Source organism: Cavia porcellus, unplaced genomic scaffold (genome assembly GCF_034190915.1).
Source record: "Cavia porcellus strain 051 isolate PalLab524CR breed Dunkin Hartley unplaced genomic scaffold, mCavPor4.1 scaffold_22, whole genome shotgun sequence".
In the NCBI taxonomy this organism is placed as follows: Eukaryota; Metazoa; Chordata; class Mammalia; order Rodentia; family Caviidae; genus Cavia; species Cavia porcellus.
This window is the reverse complement of record NW_026947505.1, coordinates 62,211,350-62,227,573: the sequence shown is the minus strand read 5'-3', so window position 1 is coordinate 62,227,573 and position 16,224 is coordinate 62,211,350. Positions and strand designations below refer to the sequence as shown.

At 39.5% G+C, this 16,224-nt stretch overlaps 1 protein-coding gene across 14 annotated transcripts in view; it reads right to left on the bottom strand.

Moving 5' to 3' along the window:
- The window catches only part of Klhl32 (kelch like family member 32), a 187,634-nt gene that overhangs the window by 133,933 nt on the left and 37,477 nt on the right, over window positions 1-16,224 (bottom strand). For 13 of the 14 annotated variants that reach the window (XR_010042025.1, XR_010042026.1, XM_063233277.1 and 10 more), the window contains exons 2-3: window positions 12,188-12,275; window positions 6,125-6,305 (exon numbers count right to left, since the gene is read on the bottom strand). Coding sequence is in view for 11 of the 14 variants with exons in the window: in XM_063233277.1 (XP_063089347.1) it covers window positions 6,125-6,305; window positions 12,188-12,210 (204 nt within the window). In the remaining 3 variants the exon portion in view is untranslated. Of the gene's footprint in view, window positions 1-6,124; window positions 6,306-12,187; window positions 12,276-16,224 lie in introns of those variants that run through there. The other variant, XM_063233274.1, reaches the window with a different exon arrangement.

Below are 16,224 nucleotides of genomic sequence, written 5' to 3'. Positions count from 1 at the left end.
TACTATTTGTATTTATTTTTTATGCAAAGGAAATTCACTGTCTCAGCCAAAATTTAATTTTTGAGGACTGTCTTAATCAGACTGTGACAACACGCCTAGAAAACAAATGAGTGAATCCTAATTACAGCCTGGAGTCCACTAACTGCTCAGCATGTGGCCAGAAGAATGCAGTGCTCAAATGACTGAACAGACAGAAACTATCCATTTAATGTCCTTTAATATTACCCAGCATTTGACAGGTTGTAAGGGACAAATTAATGTCACAGTCATTTTTATTATTCATTTTATCATTAAGCTAAGAGGTAATTTACCAAAAATATATTGGGAGTTCATAAAATGGATGGAGGGTGAGGAGCAGGCTGTAGGGATAAAGGCAGAAGGCTGAAGTCTTATGGGTTGAAAGCAAATAACTGTTCATTTGGTGCTGCTTCTTATCCTTAAAGTAAGGAACACTGTGTCTCTGTGATTTCTGAGTATCAGCAATTTTAATGAAGCATCTATAAAATCTCTGAAGAGCAGGCAGCATGAATCCAACAATGATTCTATTTACGTTTTATGTCAGCAGTGCTATTACCTTCAAGTTTTCATAGGATATTTTTTCAAGAAACAAGACAAGCTGATGTCTTAGAGAAAAAAAAATACATTCATGATAACTGTGGCCTTGGAGGGGTGCAGGTAACTGTGAAGAGGGGATTGTGCCCATCAGCACACACAGCAAGGCACTGCTCCAATCAGAGAGCAACACGGAGAAGGAAGATGGAAAGTCTGTCTCATACCAGGCACTGCAGCAGGATCAGGATGCAAAGATCAAATAGGCAAGAGGATATTCGCTCCCCAGGACTTCCACATCTTCGTGTACACAGCCTTTCTCATGGCTCCCTCAATGGTAGCTTCCTTCAAAATGCCTCGGGCTGTTCTCGGTCCTCAGCTCTTCCCACACCTCAGCCCTGTGATGGGCACGCACACCCCTGGCTCCCTCTCTCTCCGACCCTCAAGCAGAGGCCGTAAGTCTTTTCCTCCCCTCACTGCTAACACACGTCCTGTCCACTCTGCCTCTTCTCTCCAGCCACCTGTCCACACTCAGCACAGGCCGCCATCAGCTCCTAACAACTCTCTAGGTCCCCAGGATGAACTGCTTAAGGTCAAACCTTCTCCCTTACTTTTAAAGTGATCATGATAATGTCAATACTCATCTTATAGTTCTCTTTAGGGGACGTTGTGAGCTGGTCAATATAAACCAACAAGTGTGTCTGCAGCATAAGAAGTGCTCAATTAACAGTCATTATTACTGTTACTGTTAGTGACTGACAATGACAAAGAGCGAACAAGAGATTAAAACAAGTCTTCAGCCACTCTCCACCCCAAACACACAGTGTGAGCACACGATGCTGGGTTACTTTTTCACTTGTCTCAATCTCCTACCAGACTTTGAATTCATTCAGGGTCTAGAAAACGTCAGAAGAAGAAAACATCAGGAAGAAATTCTTGCTGAATTGAAAATAAATTTATAATTATACACTCATTAATAGCCTTTTATGCCACTTTAACCAAATAATTACTTCAGGATATAATTATAAAAATGCATGGAATATAGCTTTTTTATATCATAGGCTTTCTGTCCTTGTTTTCGCTCTAAAAATTACACTTGGACTCTAACAAAAAAGATGCTAAAATATTTAGCTTTCCAAAATGTCATATTTGAATCACTTTACCAACACATACATGAAACTATGTTAGACAGTCAAGACATCTGCTTCAGGGCCAGAAATTGTAGGTGTTTGTGGAGATTTAAGATGGAGATAGCAAATGTTCAACAGCAGCCTACAGAACTAAAGAGTGGCCCACAGGCGCGGGTCGCCCACCGTGGGGCCCTGAGTTAGGTGTTCCCTGAGTCTGAGGGCTTCCAAGCCTAGAGGATAAAAAGTAAATATGTTCTCCTCTCTCTCACACAAATCCAGAATGTGGGCTCCTAGCTTCTCTCGCTGCCTCTGATTCAATAATTCCCAACTGGACTGTGTTTAATCAGACTGTAAAGACCTCGCTAGCTCTTCAGGATAGTCCCATCCTAGGATGTTTCGATGAGGGAAGCCTAACAGGCGTCATGTGATCTTTAATTCCTCGAGCAGGCAGGCTGAAATGTTCAGAGTTCAGGAAAGAGACACCTTGGATACGCATTTAGAGACTTGACAGGGGGTGGCAAAGACCAGGCTCCATGAGGTTCATCACTCTCGTCTTCGGCTGTGACAAACCTTGGGTGATAGAGACGTTAGACCAGGTGGCACGGAGGTCGTGACAGGTGCACAGTCAAAACATGGGAAGTCCCTGAGGGGAACAGCATGCACCTGGATGGAGCAGGAGCTGCAGCAACTGTGAACACACACACAGAGGAGCCCAGGGGTGAGCGAGCGATGATGGGGTGAAGTGAAGGCCCCCCCAGGAATCCAGCAGCCACGTGGTGATGTGAATCACTTCACCAACACATATATGAAAGTAGGTTGAATGGTCAAGACATTTGCCTCTTTGCCCAGAATATGTAGGCATTTACATGAGCAGAGAGTACAAGTCAACCACACAATCCTCCCTGACAGGAGAAAAAACAGCCAGGGCAAGAGAAAAAAGTAGATAGCTACTAAAAAGCTCTGAGTATGAGACAGCGTCAGATTCTGAAAATTAAATGATGTAAAAGCATAAGCCCAAAAGGTGTTCTAACCCATGAAAAGTGATCAGCAACCAGGTGACCTAGCAGATGGACACAGCTTTCTTCCCCAACACCCATGCAGCACATGGCCAAATCGTAAGTTAGGAGTAAAGACTAATGTTTATTGAAGGTCTAGTGTGTGTCAGGTACTATGCCTAGTGTATTAGTCACCTTATTTCATATTCTAAACACTGATGACAATCAATACACATCCTCGTTGGTGAGGCTTTTAGGAGGTCACAGGATCGTGGGTGTGATACTGGATTGGTCCAGTGAGGCATTTATAGCTAGGGGCAATTTTGGGAAGTGAAGCCTGTGAGCACAGCCTGGAACGAAGGGTATGTGTGTGTCTGTGTGTGTGTGTGTGTGTGTGTGTGTGTGTGTGTGTGTGTGTGTGTGTGTGTATTTCCTCTTCCCCTGACCTGCTCTGCTCCCTTCCTGCCATGCCACGGACTGGTTCTCCTCCGCCATGCCCTGCTGCTAGGCCACCCTGCCTCGGAATGAGCTGACTATGGACTGAAATGCTTACAAACTGGGAGCCAAAATAAACCTCTTCTCCTTCAGCTTACAGGTGTCAGGTGGTTTGGCCCACCAACTAGAAAGTAACTAAGACCAGGAAAAACTGACCTCTTATGTTGACAGCACAGATGGTGGAGAGAATTAACACCTCAGCAAACACTGAAGGGAAACCTACTGTTGTCCAGGCACTGTGAGAAACAGTGGTGAACACACACACTCCGTACCGCAGGATTCACACTCGGCCATTGCTGCACCTTCTTATGAAAGAAGCCCTGCTCCACCCCAGTTACAGCATCTGACTAAAGCTGCGCTGTTTCAGTATCATGAAATTAAGCCTCAATGTTTATTTTTTAAAAAATCATTTTTTGAGTCAAAGATGTGGTTTTATAGTTTCTTTTTTAAAATGATGATGATCAAGAGAAATCACATCAGCCAACTGCTTGTTCATTATTCATATTTTAAGCAAGGAAAGCAAATGTTAACTCTTAGGCCAACAAAAAGAAACAGCTTACATCAAAGTTGGAGGTTTCTCATTCTTCTGGTCCCACCTCTCCTGAATCACAACAAGGACTTTAGCTCCAAAATTATCCAGATGAAATTATATCTATAAAACTCTAGTTTATGTTGCACTTCTTAGTTAACTTGAAAGGATTACATTAGAAGGTAAAACCCATGAATAATTTGCTTATCTTTAACATTCAGATTACTAAGAATTAAAATATACTTAGAATTCTATGACAACTGGAAAACCTTTTGCACTTAATAGTTATTAAGCACTTACAAAGCACAAGATAACGTAATTGGGAGAGATACAAAAATCACTGAGACAGGACACTGTTTCCATGAGTTTCAGTGGTAGAAGACAAGACAAAGACAATGTAGTTCTAGTTCAGGGCATTGGCTGCTGGGAGCCAATTCTCCTTGGGTCTCTTGCATTTCTGCACATACTGAGAATGAAACAATGACCGTCCTTTGCCTTGAATTCTCTCTTTCAGAATGTCTCTATAGCAAACAGCCTTGGAGCAAAGGGTAGCTTTGCTTACAATCCTGGAAGATATACAATGTGTCTCTTGGTAGTGTAAAGAGAAAGAATGCTTACTGTCCAACATAAGAATGTGTCCCTCCAGAGCAAAGGGCAGATGTGTTTACTGCTCATTATAAAAGATTACACTTTTTGTGCAGTAATACAACTTCTCTTTGTGTCATCCAGTGAGAATCTGGGCTCAGAAAACAGAATAATCAGATACTGTTGTCTCTGTAAATAATAAGCTATCCTTGGTTTCTGACTTAGCCCTGTGTTTCCTACCAACATCTAAAACTGTGGTAGGATAAAATATCATATCCTTGATAGTTTTTGACTGCTTTCAGTTGCAAAAATGGCAACAAATTCTCCTACTTCCTTTACCCCTTCTCTTTCTCAGATCTTCTTAGCCTGATTCTAGAATACCCTTCTGATTTGCTTGGCCAATGGAACACAATCTGCAGTTTAGAAAATACCTGTATATTATGGTTGGCACTAATGCTGCTAGCATTTAGTCAGTCAGAAAGCCAGGGCATCAAACGTGGGCAAAGACTCTACCGCTGAGTTACATCCCTAGCTCCCAATGTAAGGTTACAAAGGAGGCCCTCTCTGGGCGTACTCTACCAGAGATGAGGAGCGCTGTGGTGGAGGAGGTGACAAACTGCGGGCAGCACGTGTCACTGAGAAGTGCCAACAAGTAAATGTATTTGCTCATGCTGTTACACACACATGCATAAAACCGAGCCATTTCCAAAAATTAAATTCAAAGCCTAAAAGGTAAAAACTTAAATTAACCATGAAGAAAGCTAAATTGTGATCTACAAGAAGACAAAACGGGTATAACATAATGTACACAAAATCAAAACAAGAAAAAGGAAGTTACTGTAAACACTCAGAATGGATTGTCCATGGCCTTCATTGGTTTCTGTATACTTTACACAGCTGGGTGAGAAAATTTTTTAAATATCACAGTTATTTTCCTGTCCATATAGAGATGCATACTGTTATATATATAAATATTACCTACATTACTGTTTTATATATATATATATATATATATATATAAGCATTAGCTGCAGTAATATTGAAAAATTAAGTATGAATTTTTCAATGTATAATCAGAAATTACTTTCAAAGAATTTCTGGCTAATCATTGTCTTTTACATCAGGAAGCTGAGAAGACCAGTATTTTGAGTTAGACACAGATATTAGTTCCAGATCTGCCATTTAGGAACCCTGTGACTAGTTATTTAACTTCTGAATCATAGCAAATTACTTGACCTCTGAGACTGTTTCGTTACATGGAAATCAGTGATTTTAATGGTATGTATATGCTTGTAAACTGAAGATTAAATGAGATCGTCCCATAACGTCCTTTGTCCACCAGAATCTCAGGAAATGCTAAATACATTTCACGTAATCAGCCATAAACATACTGTACACTTTCATTTTCAAAATAATGGCAATCATATCGCCACATATAATTAGCTGCTGGAAATCAAGCTCCACTAAAGAAGACAACATGCTGTTTTCAACCTTATATGTCAAAAACTTTGGGGTCAGCTGCATCTCTGTACTAGGAGCAAAAAATTTGAAAGCATTAAGAAAATAAAAAATCAGAAATACAACACATATTCAGGAATAATTTTATTGTCATCAATTGTTTAATGGAGCATTTATATCAGAAAGATCACCAGGTCTAATTTTGCTCAGGAAAGACCCACACCCCAGCATTCAGATTCCAGAAATGACTCCTGGAAATGATTCAGTCGGTTCCGGCAATGACTACTTAATTGGCACAGGACCGAATCACAGTCCAGGAAACACCATGACTCTCTGCTTATTGATATCCTAAAGAAACAAACAAACAAGATGCCTCAACTTACCCGGAAATAGTCGCTGCACGCTGCTAGGACTGCCTTGTGAGCATGGAATTTCTGTTCCTCAGCAATCAGGGTGACATCACAGAGGATGCCGTCACTCCTCTGCTGATTCAGCGCTGCCAGGACACTGTCATTGTGAGATTCGGAGTGGCAGAGCCTCTGCCCTGTCAGCATTTCTTGAATACTATGAAGGAGAGCAATTGATTGAGTCAACTTAAATGTAATTGATTGATTGACTGACTAAACTGGGGACTGAACCAGGGCCTTCGCTCTGAGTTACATCCCTTGTCTCTGTCTTTCTCTCTCTCTCTTTTACTCTTGAGGCAGGGTCTTGCTAAGATACCAAGCTGCCCAGGCTTGGTGGACTTTCTTCCTTCACCAGCCCTGCTTCCTGGAGGCCTTCTCAGCCTTTTCACATCAACTGAGGGAACTCGGCTTCCTGCACACTGAGTTTAACCTTCAAGTTTCCATGTTGTTTTTCCTCTGCTAGTTTTTGGTTCTATTTTTTCTGATTCGTTTCCTTGCTCTCACTAGGTCTCTTTCTCTCTCTCACTAGTGTCCCTCTTTCTGAGTTTGTGTGTGTGCACCTATCTGTGTCTTCACATTGGTCCTATTTGCAGACCTGTGAGAGTGCTGCTAGACTCCTGGCTGCCATGCGGGTACAGCCTCGGGTGTAACACCTGCAGGGTGTGTGTGGGGGGGGAGACAGAGAGAGAGACAGAGAGACAGAGAGACAGAGAGACAGACAGACAGAGAGAGAGAGAGAGAGAGAGAGAGAGAGACACAGAGAGAGAGAGAGACAGAGAGACAGAGACAGAGAGACAGAAGAGAGACAGAGACAGAGAGAGAAAGAGAGACAGAGAGAGAGAGAGCAAGAGAGAGAGAGAGGGGGAGAGAAGGAGAGAGAGGAGGAGAGACAGAGAGAGAGAGGGAGAGGAGTCTTACCACTTTGTCCCTCTCTGAGCTCCTATGCTTTCTCCAGCTTTGTTTCTTACCAGATCTTCCCTCAGGACAAGATATTCCATCAATGAATATAAGAAAATTGAGCAAATATTGGTTAAGGGGGAAAGAACTATAAGCAACACTATGTACCACAAGGAGAACATCAAAATAAATACCTTTGCAAGTTAAAAACTTAGAGTTGAAAGTATATTATCAGTCTTCGATGTCTACACGTGGTCATTATAAAACACTTGCTTTATTTTGTGGGACTGCTAAACTTGTCCCTCATGACACCCCTCTACTAATGTACCACCTTTATGTCCTTTCAAAACTCCTGGGTGAAAATTTACAATTTCCTAAAACGCAAAGAGTAATGGACAATTCCAGTTCAGATCGACACACTTCTCACCCCACTTTAAATCTCAGAATATGTCCTGCGCTGAGATGAGAAGGTATGCTGGTGAGAAGTTACTGTGAGAAGAAAAGAGAAAAAGGGGGAGGGGGGCTCTCAAAGCCTGCTTCTAGACAGCTGATGTTCTCAACGCTGATTTTCTCAAAGCTAATCCCCACCCTTCCCACACACTGGTCATTCCTGCATCCTGCGTCCCTTCTCTGAGCATGAGGAAGTTCCTCAAAGGCACCAGCATCATGGTGACCCTTGTTAGCCTGGTGGGTTTGACAGGCTGTGCCTGGCCAGTGCGCTGTCGAATAGTGAACTAGAGTTAAGCACAAATCATCATTTTAAAATTAACCAAATGCTTCCCAAGAAATGTTAGAGTTCAGTCAGTAAGCTTTATTGGACATTTTTGAATGTCAGAACTATAGAAAGAAAACAATTTGGCAGGAGATGATGATACAGGAGGCTGTCATAGGAAGGTGAATTATTTTCAGGTGGAATGTGACATTGACTTTGAAATGGTTATTGTCAGTAATATTCACCTGGTGGCTATAGCTATCAAAAGTTTTTAAAACAAGTAATTGAATATCACATTCAGATACATTCAGGCTAGTAAAGCCTCGAAGAGATTAATTAGTATTACTCAAAGAAATGGAATAATAATAAAAGAAATACTATATCATCTAAGTATAGCTTTAGAATAATCTTTGAAAAATCTTTCCTAAAAGGGAGAGAGATTTTATATATTTAACAAACTCATACTGCTTACCATGTTCAATTATTAACTCATTTAATCTTCTTAATAATCCCTAGAGGCAGGTGCTTTTATTATCTATTTTACAGATAAGAAAACTGAAAGTCTCAGATCAGACATTTTGAAAACATATCAGAAATACAATAATATAATTCCTCTTTCTACTTTAAAAAAAGATAATCTATAAGGAAGATCTCCAAAATTTATGCTTAAGGGACAAAAATATCAGATGACTCTATTGATTTTATGCTTACATCATGTATCATTAATGTTGAAGTCAGCCTTATACAATAATATACATGAACATGATAAATGAGTACAGTAAGAAATTGTTCAAAAATATTTATGTTATACTGTGACAAAAGTTTCAGAATACTATAAATTTTATTAGCATAACTTTAGAAAATATACTTCACACTTTCATAATTTTTCTCCTTTTTTATAACCTTAAACGGTAAATAAGTGCATTTTGAAATTTCATTTGTAATGGAACAAAAGAGCATATTGAGATAATTGCCTTAAAGTGTCTCCTGACTCATGTTCCAGATACAGGGCCACAATTCACACCCTTATCATCAAGCCTTGGGATCTGCATTTCAGCTGTCTCTGGAGAGTGATAAACCTTTCCTGGGAAAGAGCAGCTGTAAACTGAAATTTGGCAAAGAATAAAGGGCTCAGTTTTATAATAGTGATGCTACACAATTTCACAATGTCTTTCAGTTTGGCTTGAAATATTCAAGCTTAAAGAAAATAGCATGCTAAATATTTACCACAGCACTTGGCACAAAATCCTAAATATTTTGAAACCAATGTGTTGGTATTCCTTAAAAACAAAAACACACACTCCAAGATTTGGCAAGAAATAGAGGCCTATTAATCAGTGAGTCATTATTGTATTCTAAAATTAAAAGCAACTTCTCATTGAACACTCAGATATAAATCTGCCGAAGACTTCAGCCCTCTGAAAGTGAAGGCACACGGGCCATGGCCCACAGCTGGGAGGTTACGCACCCACTCTACTGAGCAATAACCATCAACCAGGAAGAAAAGAATCAGAGATCTCAGGGTAGCTAGGTTAGCTAAAGAAAAGGGAGATACATACTAGTGATCAGCTCCTGTGGCATCTGTAACATACATCAAATTAGCAAGTAATATCTCCCAATTTAGAAGAATTCCCATCACTACTTGGGAAACAAAAAAAAAACTACTTTAAAACTTCCTAAATTATTTGGAAAATATAAGTATGAAAAAATGTTGTCATCTCAAAATTCACAGGCAATGCAGAAGGCATGTTGCCTTCCCCAGAGCAACCTTTTTAAATGAGGGTGTCCAAAGTTACACTGGCCAATACAGAAGCTGTAATGATGTGTGGCCTGTAAGCACATCAAACACCGAGCACTCCAAACTGAGATGTGCCATGGGGGTAAAACGCACACTGGCAGCAAAGACTCTAGGGAAAAGAGAATGCAAAATACTGCATTAGCATTTTTATATTGATTACAGGTTTAAACAAGCTATCTGGGGGGCTTTAGGTTATATAAAACACACTGTTAAAATTAATTTTTCTTTTTTTTAATATGGCTGCTTTAAATTACGGATGCTTCCAATTCTGCTTCTACTGGAAAGTCTACAACTTCCCAGGCAAATATATATCTTTTTATTTCTTTTCATTCGAACCCTGTATGGGAGGGCTTCAGGTGACCCCAATCATGGACTGCTGCTATTTCTGACCCTCACGGGGCCAAGCCTAAACCCTGGTCCATCCATGGGAAGCCCCAGAGTCCCCAAGCAGCAGATTGCTTTTTAGGAATGCCAGGGAGTAACCACTTGATAAGCTGCATGTCAGTGTCCAGCAATGGGGAGATTAATAAGCAAGGTCTTGGGGAATAGGAGTATTCATGACTTTGAGCCTCTAACTTTCATTCTGGAGCTGACGGAACAAACTAATAAATCAGATGCAGAACATGATGCTCATGGCATTGTACCCCCCATACTGAGAGGGGGCCGCTGCTTCCCTGCAAATTGCTACTTTAAGTTCACAGAGTTAACATTTTTGACCATAGAAATCCCATAAGGTCTCAATTTACAGAATCAAATTTGACTGAGTTCAGTTTTTAGGATGTAAATTCCAAAATGACAATATGGTGCTAAATACCTACATTTCAAATTTTAAAACTTAAATGAATTTGTGTATTTACCTAATACTTAAAAAATATACAAGTACTTCTAAGTAAGGATACCAATAAAGTATTACATTCCTCCATATCAAGTAGCACAAAAAGCCTCAGTTATTGAGCCTCATTTCTTAAACAGATTATACAAGAAAGAAAAAGAATGGGCAAAAATTCTAAATGGTAATATAATCATGTCTGATTATCTTAATTCAGCCTATTGATTACCAAGTGCCCCAATCATCTCAATAACATAGTCAAATATATTATGCAAATTAAATTCATGTAAATATATCTTTAAAATTGTATTTAAGTGGAAAGGCTGTTAAAAGATCCTATAATGGGACTTAATTCTATTTTATACAACACTTTACATTTTATAAAGTCTTCAAATAGAATGCTAACAATAGTAATGGCAATAATAATAAGCAAAAAGGATCATTCAGAAATAATGACTATGCAGAAAATAACATAATTACAAATGAATAATTTTATAGCCTTCTTTCTCTCATTTATTCACCCAACAAATAATTATCAGTCTTATTATGCTAGGACAGTACTGGGAAAAAACTGTGTAAAGCAGATGTGCTCTTGGCCCTTATGGAACACTCAGTTTAGCAGAATAGCTACACAATAGTCAAGTAATCCGGCCTCCCTACAGAAGTTACACTTGGGATACAGCTAACGGACAGTGCAAGTTACCCTGGTAAAGAGGAGAGGAGCTTCTCACGCAGGAGCACAGTGAACACTCCGGCCCTGGGGCAGAACGGGGCACGACCCTGACACAGTGGCTGCAGAAGGTTAATGGCCAGAGGCCCGAGGACAAGGAGAGGCTGCCTGGCCCAGGAAATACTGAGCGGCAGAGAATAAAGTCCATTCATGCAGGACATCTGGGCTAGACATCTACCTTTGGAAGAGCATGTCTTGCTGCAGCTTTCTCAAATAACCTAAGAAGCAATGACCTATGAAAAATGTTATGTCCCAGGAGGATGACAACCCAACAGGCATAGGTAGAGATGCTTGTCCCTGAAATCCACAGATACCACATGAGAGAGCTACAGGAGAAGCGGTCCTCAGGGGAAGATGGGGCCCAGTGACGCTGGACTGAGAAAGATGACACAGAAGAGCACAGTCATGTTGCGAGAGTTCCAAGTGGGATGGAGAAGATCTGGGGGTGGGGAAGGGCGGGCCTGGGTTAAGGCGGGCAGGGAAGGTCATCCCCGAGATGATTATGCTGAGGAGGACAGATGGCAGTAGGGCAGGAGTGGATTGTTTTGTCTATTTCTCCTAAAGAATACCTACTCTACGAAGGGAGAGCTTGAGCTGTTTATTAAAAGCTGGATCTTTTTGCATCAAGTGGAGTACTTGGCTCAATAAGTATTTATTAAATGAGTGAACCACTGAAAGAAAATGCTACCGAAATTCTGAGAATAAGCACTTACTGTCCACATCATTTCTTTAAAGGAAGCAATATTTCTATATGTGTAGTTTTCTGATTCCTCTTTTAATCCTATACCATATATATGTATATATGTATATATCTTTTGTTAAAGACAGATAAGCATCTCAAATAAGCATAAAAAAAGTTGTATCATGAAACTTCTCTAGATTTGACCAAGAACTATATTTTAGCAGTTATTCTTTGTGTCGCCACAACAAAATCACAAAAGCTCTAATTTGTTTATTTATTCCTTCAAATATGCATTCTTCCTCTACTCTACACTTGATCCTGAAGTGTGCAGGGTACTAGCTCAAGGCTCACTGAAACATGCCAAGCAAAGAAATCATCCCCCTGAGCATACCTGAGGCAACGTTCAGATGGCATTCTCCAGCTGGGGTCTTCAGGCACTGGGTCTCAGAAGTTTACAGAGGGATCAGCAAACATGCCAGCTGATTAAAGAAAGATAAGACAAAGGAACATATTCAGCAAAACACAAGAAGAAAAATACACAAATTCGGGTCTTTATGATGCTGAAGTTTTAGAAGAGGCATAATGGAGCATTTGTTGTTGACATGAAACGTTCTAATACTATGCTGTTTTAATATGCAGTGATTCTAAGTATCTTTAAAATTCCAGTTTTTCCATATTGTTGGAGAATCAGGACTCAGAAGTAAAGTGTATTTAAGAGTCAACAATAGCTAATTAAATTAAAACAAAAAATAAAACATGTGATGGCCAAAGGGAAAAATAAAAATATGATGAAACTATAATGATCTAAATCACAATAGAGATTTTATTTTCTTTCCAAACATTATTAGTAAAATCAAGTTACAATCAAGTACCTCTTGGCTAATTGTCTACAGAAAGATGATTTTTTATTTAAAACAGATTTCTGAAAACTAGATGAAAAAAACATAGATGACAATTAGCAGGACATAGAAACTGGATTCTTTCAGAGTTCAGGATTAGCATAACTGAAGTATACAGCAGGACGTCTCCTCACGTTTGAAACTGCTCCTTGGCTGATCATAACTCACTCATTTCACCCTGCTCCCAACGCCTGCCTTATAACTAAACAAAAAGAAGAAATCTGGGCAGTCTGGGACCTGACCCACGACTACACCTGACCACTCTCACCAGAGGGTGTGGCTCTTATATGCTAACACTTCCAAGTAATAAAGTTAATTACAATCTGGGTAAGTTAAACAAGGTCCCTTCTGAGTTTTTTATTTTCAAAAATGATAACAGTGTGAAATGCTTACGAAAAAAATACGCTAAATTGCGCCTATTTCTGCTGACTTGTATTAAAAGGAGCTGTAGGTGGTAATCTGAATAAAAAGGAGCATTTGCTACATTGTATACAAATTTTTAATTGGTGTGATTGTACAATAGTTCATGTAATATATCATAACTTTGTTATAATTCCACTGTCATTGAATACTAGGTTGTTTCAATCATTTTTGGTATAATTTTATCTTAGTTCTTTTTAAAATTATTGAAAGTGGAATATCACTTATTTCTAATGTAAATTTTGACAAACTTAAATGTGAGAGTCATTTTTAATTGGTCACTATGACAGAGCAGCATAGGTGGCCAGAATAATTCTATCCACATTGTTTAATTAGCTAAGAGACTTGCTTAGCAACCCGTTGTTGCTACAGTTTTCTTTTCAGAATCTGGGTTATAAACTCCAGGCTGATCTAGCACTGACACTAACTACAACAGACACCTGAACATTAAAACCGCAAACCTTTCCATTACAGGCATGTGAAAATTTTTAATCTTTCAGAAAGTCCAATGTTTTCAGAATGCTTCCAATGATCAAGTGACTGGAGAATAAGAAATCTAAAAATTAAAGTAATTCATAACTAAAGGCCACATCTAACATGATATTTTTCAGGCATTTTAAACAGAATGACCAGAAGTTACAAAATGAATTAAAGTCCCTTCCAGAGTCAATTATTGTTTGGAGACCAACTACTAAAATAGTTTTTCTTGAAAATCATCTAATGATAATCTGTTACCTACCAAGTTTAGTGAAATGGTCATCATTTTTAGGAAGAGTCAAAAATAAGACAAGGATGTATCACCATGGATAATGTTTCCTTGTTATTTATCCTTTACTATTTTATACCTATTATTTACTAAATACATAAATATTTGCATATTCAACTAAAATTAAATTTGTGAGCAAATATGACTTTTATAAAAAGTTCCCATGACAGTGAGTACAGTGTCCAGTACAGGTACCCAAAAGCTCCAGCCAGACCTGCCCTCCCACTACTGGCCTCCAGGCCACAAATGCAAATCCTGACCAGAGCTCTTCACCCTTCTCAGGAGCTCCAGGAGCTCCCGGCCAACCTCCTGTCTTTCTCCTTCTGGAATTCACAAAGGGGCTCAAAGCTGGGCCAGTGTGGTGGAACGTTAGGACCCAAGGAGGAGACCCGCACAAAGCCTGGAGCTTCTCCCCAGGGCTTCGGCTCTCAGGGCTGCTCCTGCCCCATCAGAGATGCAGCTACTGAGGACAAACCCTGAAGGGATGGCTCAGTGGGCAGGAGCACAGACGGGGGCTCTTTTTCTGTGAACTGCACATGAGCAGCTTGCAGGTCTCTGAACTAAGGCCATGTGCAACTTTCTGAATCCACTAGCAGGACAAAGATTCTGCCCTTCACCCAGCTCTAGTGGGCTCCTCTGAGCTCTGTTTTCATGTAAGGCCCTTGGGCATGTCCTCAAGAGCTTTTGGCCAACTACTGAACAGATGTAAGTACTACTTTGGTGAGCCGAGCATGTGAACTAACATCACTATACTCTAAAGACAACAAATACCAAGTAGTTAAGAAGCATGTGCTAAAGTTCTCAGCACGATTCAGTCAGCTTCTCAGCTCAGCGAATTTAGCAGGGAGGCAAGGATTTTCCTCTGTATCATAACAAGGCAAGGAAGAGCACCAGACTACATCAGGGCAGAACACAGCCCTCAAGGACGATCACTATTCTGACCTAAAGCCACGGAAAATGAAAAGATGTAGGAAAAGCTCTAAAACCTAAACATCAAGCTTTCCTTTCATAAAGAAATTAGCATTTACAAAGGGGTGATATGTCACAGGGTCTCAGGAAACACCAATGTATGCTCTTTTCTTACTATAAATACAGATATGAATTACATAGCGATTTGTTCAGCTGACAGATGCAGAGGTGAATTTTTACTTTTGTTTTACCTTTTGCTAATGTAGTTAACAAGTACTAATCTTTGCAATCTTACTAAAACCATGATAGTCAGAAAGGAAGGAAAAAGAAAATAACCAGTATGTTTTCAAGTTCATAGCAATATGATTTATAATAGCTAAATCTTGGAAACAGCTTAAATGTCTATCAACAGATGAACAGATAACAAAAATATGGTACTTAGAATGGAGCACTACTCCACCATAAGCATAAACTTGAATCATCTGTCAGAAAATGGGTGCACCTTGAGTCCATAATGTTAAGCGAAGTAAATCAGACACACGAGCCTCAATACCACATGGCTTCTCCTCTATGAGAAGCCCAATACATAAATAAAGTGCCAACAAAAGACTGTGGGAAGTAGACGGATTTGTTTAGTACACGGGGTGGAAACGGAAGAAAGGGAGACAAAGGAGGAGGGATCGAGACTGTGAAAAGGACGAGGTTGTGAAGCGCTGTGTCCACGCAGCACAGCCGTGAGAGGAATGCGGTCACCATGTAGCACAAACTTGTACCCAAAACACAGCAAGAAGGTCCAAGAGATGCAAGGAGGGGAAAGCGGGGACAGGGCTGAAAGGGCTGAGGAAGGTCACGTATGTGCACCAGCTGTCCGTGACGAACACACCATTATGTTTTCTATAATTATGGGCTGACAATGTGATTGAGATGAAGGAAATCCCTTCCATCCCAAAACAAACTCCAATAGGGACTGTTTAACATTTACAAAGTAGTAAAACAGGCTTATAGTAATAATTATAAAGCTAAGAAAAAGGATAATTTTAGTACAATGGACTCGAAATGTGAATTCCATGTTAGAACGTAAGAAAAAATAAATTTTACATAGGTAAAAATCTTTTAAAAAAGAAAAAAATCTTTGTTTCTCAATAAAAAGAAAACAGCAACAAAAAAGCTAACAAGGTTAAGATAACAAATACTATTACTAAATACTATAACAAATACTGCTACTACTTGCTAAAACAATCACTACTACTAAATAGTACAACAAACATTACTGCTACAAACACTGCTACTAAAAAATATACCATCTTAATTCTGTGGATGCATCCCAATCTCACCAACATATAAGAAACCAATTTATTCTTGTTATTATGCCCTTGCTTAGTAATGTTTTAGTATTACATTCCTAGCAACAACTGATGATTTTTGAAGTATTAT